Source organism: Anneissia japonica, unplaced genomic scaffold (genome assembly GCF_011630105.1).
Source record: "Anneissia japonica isolate Jap-2015-1 unplaced genomic scaffold, ASM1163010v1 scaffold172733_len3571_cov256, whole genome shotgun sequence".
In the NCBI taxonomy this organism is placed as follows: Eukaryota; Metazoa; Echinodermata; class Crinoidea; order Comatulida; family Comatulidae; genus Anneissia; species Anneissia japonica.
The window spans coordinates 1-3,571 of record NW_022683818.1 but is presented as its reverse complement, the minus strand read 5'-3'; the positions used below and the strand labels follow the sequence as shown (position 1 = coordinate 3,571).

The window sequence follows — 3,571 nt, the reverse complement described above, 5'->3', positions numbered from 1 at the left end:
ATACATTACGAATTTGTTTATATAATATTTGATTATATCAAATATATATTTTTTGACTATATTAGAACACGTTATATCGTCATTGCGGACTTATAAAATCCGCATACGCCTTAAAACTAAAAGAAAATGCATATGTTTAGAGTCCGTACTGAGCCCAAAAAATCCGCAATGAAAATATAACGTGTTTTAGTTTATTTTTGTTAATATTAAAACTATTTGTATTTAGGTCTGGATTGATGCGGCTAAACAAATATTCTACTCTATAGGGGCTGGATTTGGAGTCCATGTTGCTTTTTCAAGCTACAATCAGTTTCACAACAACTGCTATTTGTAAGTGCAATATTTGTATGTAAATAAATTTAAAACATTTTTTAAAGTACTTTTTAACGCGTGATTCTGTGTGAAATGGCCACCAGCTCGACAATTTTCGACCCAGTACAATTTCATTTTGGGAATTCTGAATGTCAACAAACAAACCATGTCTTCGTTAACAATTACTCATAGCATACTGTTGTATAGTAACACTCTATGTGGTAACATCTTTAATTTAAACATTGAGTTGGGCACTTAACCTAACCATTTTTTTTTTAAATCTTTAAAGTCCAATGAGACGTAGATGAACACATTTCAATTTAGCCGATTTACAGCCAAAACTAATGTGGTCTATGCACGGGTGTTGTTTATTATAGTGGCTCATCTAAAAGAGGTACCGATAAAGAATTTTTTTTTTATTCCACTCCATTGAATACCCTAGCTGAAAATTTTCAGAACCTCAAAATTATCATTAAGAGTAGTTAAAATAATGTTCAAAATGAGCCGAATCCTGACATAACCTCATTCCTCAGCTAGCACTTCCTCACTTTTCTATCGCTCCACCATCACCCACTTCAAGGGCGGATCCAGAGATGTCCAAAATGGGGGCCGAAAGTGGAGTTGTTCGAGACAGCACTACCCTAGGGAGACCGGGGGCATGCTCCGGCGAAATTTCTGTTTTCTAAAATAACTTGAGGCATTTTCTGCGATTTTTTTTTTTTTTTTTTTTTAACTTTACAAAAAGGGTGCGGGAAGTCCGGCCCCCTAAATCCGCCCCTGCTTTTTTTCCAACCCCAATATAATTTAGGTAGACAAATATTTTAAGGGTTTATTTTGAATTGAAAGCTAATAACATACTTGTTTGTTTGTTTATTGTTTGTCCACACACAAAATATAGTAAACATAGTAAGTTGAAACTTTCAACATAAAATACGTTTTAAATAATAAAACGGATTGAGAAGGAGAGGGAGGAATAATTAAATGAAAGTGTGTTGACGGAGACCAAGATAAGTTTGACAACAAACTTTACGGCATGGTCACCGGTCAAACTCGGATTTACCAAAATAAACAAAATATTTAAAAAAAAACCCCGATTGAATAATGCAATAAAAAGGTATGAAAATATTATGAACTATAGATAATTACAGGTATTATATGGAATGCAGATATGCTGCAGTCAAGTATGTTCATATACATACACACATCACCACATCATATATATATATATATATATTATATATATATATGCATATATACACACACACATATATATATTATATACGTATAAATACATAATACTCACACATACACACACATACACATACATACATAACTTAAATAAACAAAACAGCAATTGAAATATTTAATTATATTGTTTCAATAAAGATATAAAGCTATTTAGTTAATTAGAACTATATTAAGAATTTGTTACACGAATGCACAAACAGGAACAACAATAATATACTTATTTGTATTTTTTTTTGTAGTGACGCTATGTTAACGAGTAGTATCAATTGCATGACCAGCTTCTTGTCTGGTTTTGTCATATTTTCTTACCTCGGGTACATGTCAGAAAAACAACAGCGACCTATAGACCAAGTTGCTACTGACGGTATGTTTCTATCGATTTATTAATTTAACTTAATAATCCTTTAAGTAGAATAATATTATCATATCATATAGAATCATAGATTCATATAAAGAGTACTTCGAATAGCAAATTATTTAAATCATACAGCTTACATTATTGTCTGTATACGTTTTTTGAAAGAACAAATTTTATAAGAACACTGAAATTGCTTAAAAATAATAAATAAGAACAAATTGTGACATAATTAAAATGTCAAATGAGGTTTTTATATTTAAGATAATAGAAAAACCAACAATACTTACCTGCACCGAAGGTGCAGTAAGCATGACTATGTAATACCATCTATAATACAGTACAGTAATTATATTTCTATGTTTGAAACGTGTGTAAAATTAGAACAAAATAAGAACATTTTGAGCTGGAAATTTGCCAAAAATAAGAACACTGAGTTCTTATAAAAATTGTATTTGTTAACATTATCACATAACAGTTTTTGAAACTTACGGTACATTATCCGACTTTTAATACATTAACTATTAATTTAAAAAGAATAGTATTCAGATTTCCTATCGTCAGTACTGGTGTAAAATTAAATGAGGTCAAACCTGACATTCAAAATATTAGGCAAGGATTAAGTAGGCTACATTAGGGCATTTCGTTTGGGACGCCCATATTCAGGGGACACCCTACTAAGGGGACAGTTTTGGCGTAAAGGGGGAAAAGTTATTTTAACACTACGGTTAAATTTATGAGGCATTTCTATGGCACGGACCTTATGTGATTATAGAAATTGTAACCCTGTTGACCCATATTATCTAATCAGTGGTTCTTCCTGAAAGTGCTCCATTGTGTATTTAACTGTATTTAATATGAGTGAATTTCAACGACAAAAATGTGGTAAAAGCTATAATATTGATAATACCTCATACATATTTTATTGTTGAAAAAAAAACACATTACAGTAGTCATTACTTCATCTTAGGAATATTCGGTTTATAATCTATTTTTTTTCATAGAAATACAATTATGAATTATATAGATTATGAAAATTACAATGGTTGTTGAGGATTCACCACTATCTACAGTTCCTGGACCTGTCTTGAAGGTGAATCCAGAGTTATTTCAACCAACAGGATCCACAGTATGGTCGATCATATTTTTGTATTATGATGATTTATGTAATGTACAGGTCCTGGGCTTGTCTTCGAGGTGTATCCTGAGGCCATTTCAACCCTTCCGGGATCCACAGCATGGTCAATCATCTTCTACATTATGCTCATCACGCTTGGCTTAGACAGTTCGGTAGGTGATATTCCATAGCCTTAATAATCATAATCATTGTCATAGTCATAATAGTCATACTCAATTCAATCATAATTATAATAGGTATATAATACTGACAGCATCCTATTATTGATATAGAATTTAATTTATGTCGTACTAGCTGGAATAGACATGATATTCTGGATAAACCATTAAACCCCCGACATGGCCAGGTCATTTCCGATTACGTTCGACTAACTGAACTAGCATAAAAATTAAAGACACTTAAACAAGGATAATGCACCATTTTGTAGGAAATATTGAAAGTAATTCTTAACGAAATAATTGTTCATCACAACCAATTCCAAAAAACTATCAGAATACGCAGAAAATAAAAAAAGTAAA

General features: G+C 31.4%; 1 protein-coding gene across 1 annotated transcript; it reads left to right on the top strand.

Annotated features, from left to right (window-relative positions):
• Window positions 1-226: 226 nt before the first annotated feature.
• LOC117102914 (sodium-dependent noradrenaline transporter-like) lies at window positions 227-3,490 on the top strand (the record flags this gene model as incomplete). Its single annotated transcript, XM_033243370.1, has 3 exons — window positions 227-330; window positions 1,800-1,924; window positions 3,093-3,490. Coding segments are annotated over 3 exons (360 nt in total), but the record flags the coding sequence as incomplete, so codon positions are not given.
• Window positions 3,491-3,571: the final 81 nt, after the last annotated feature.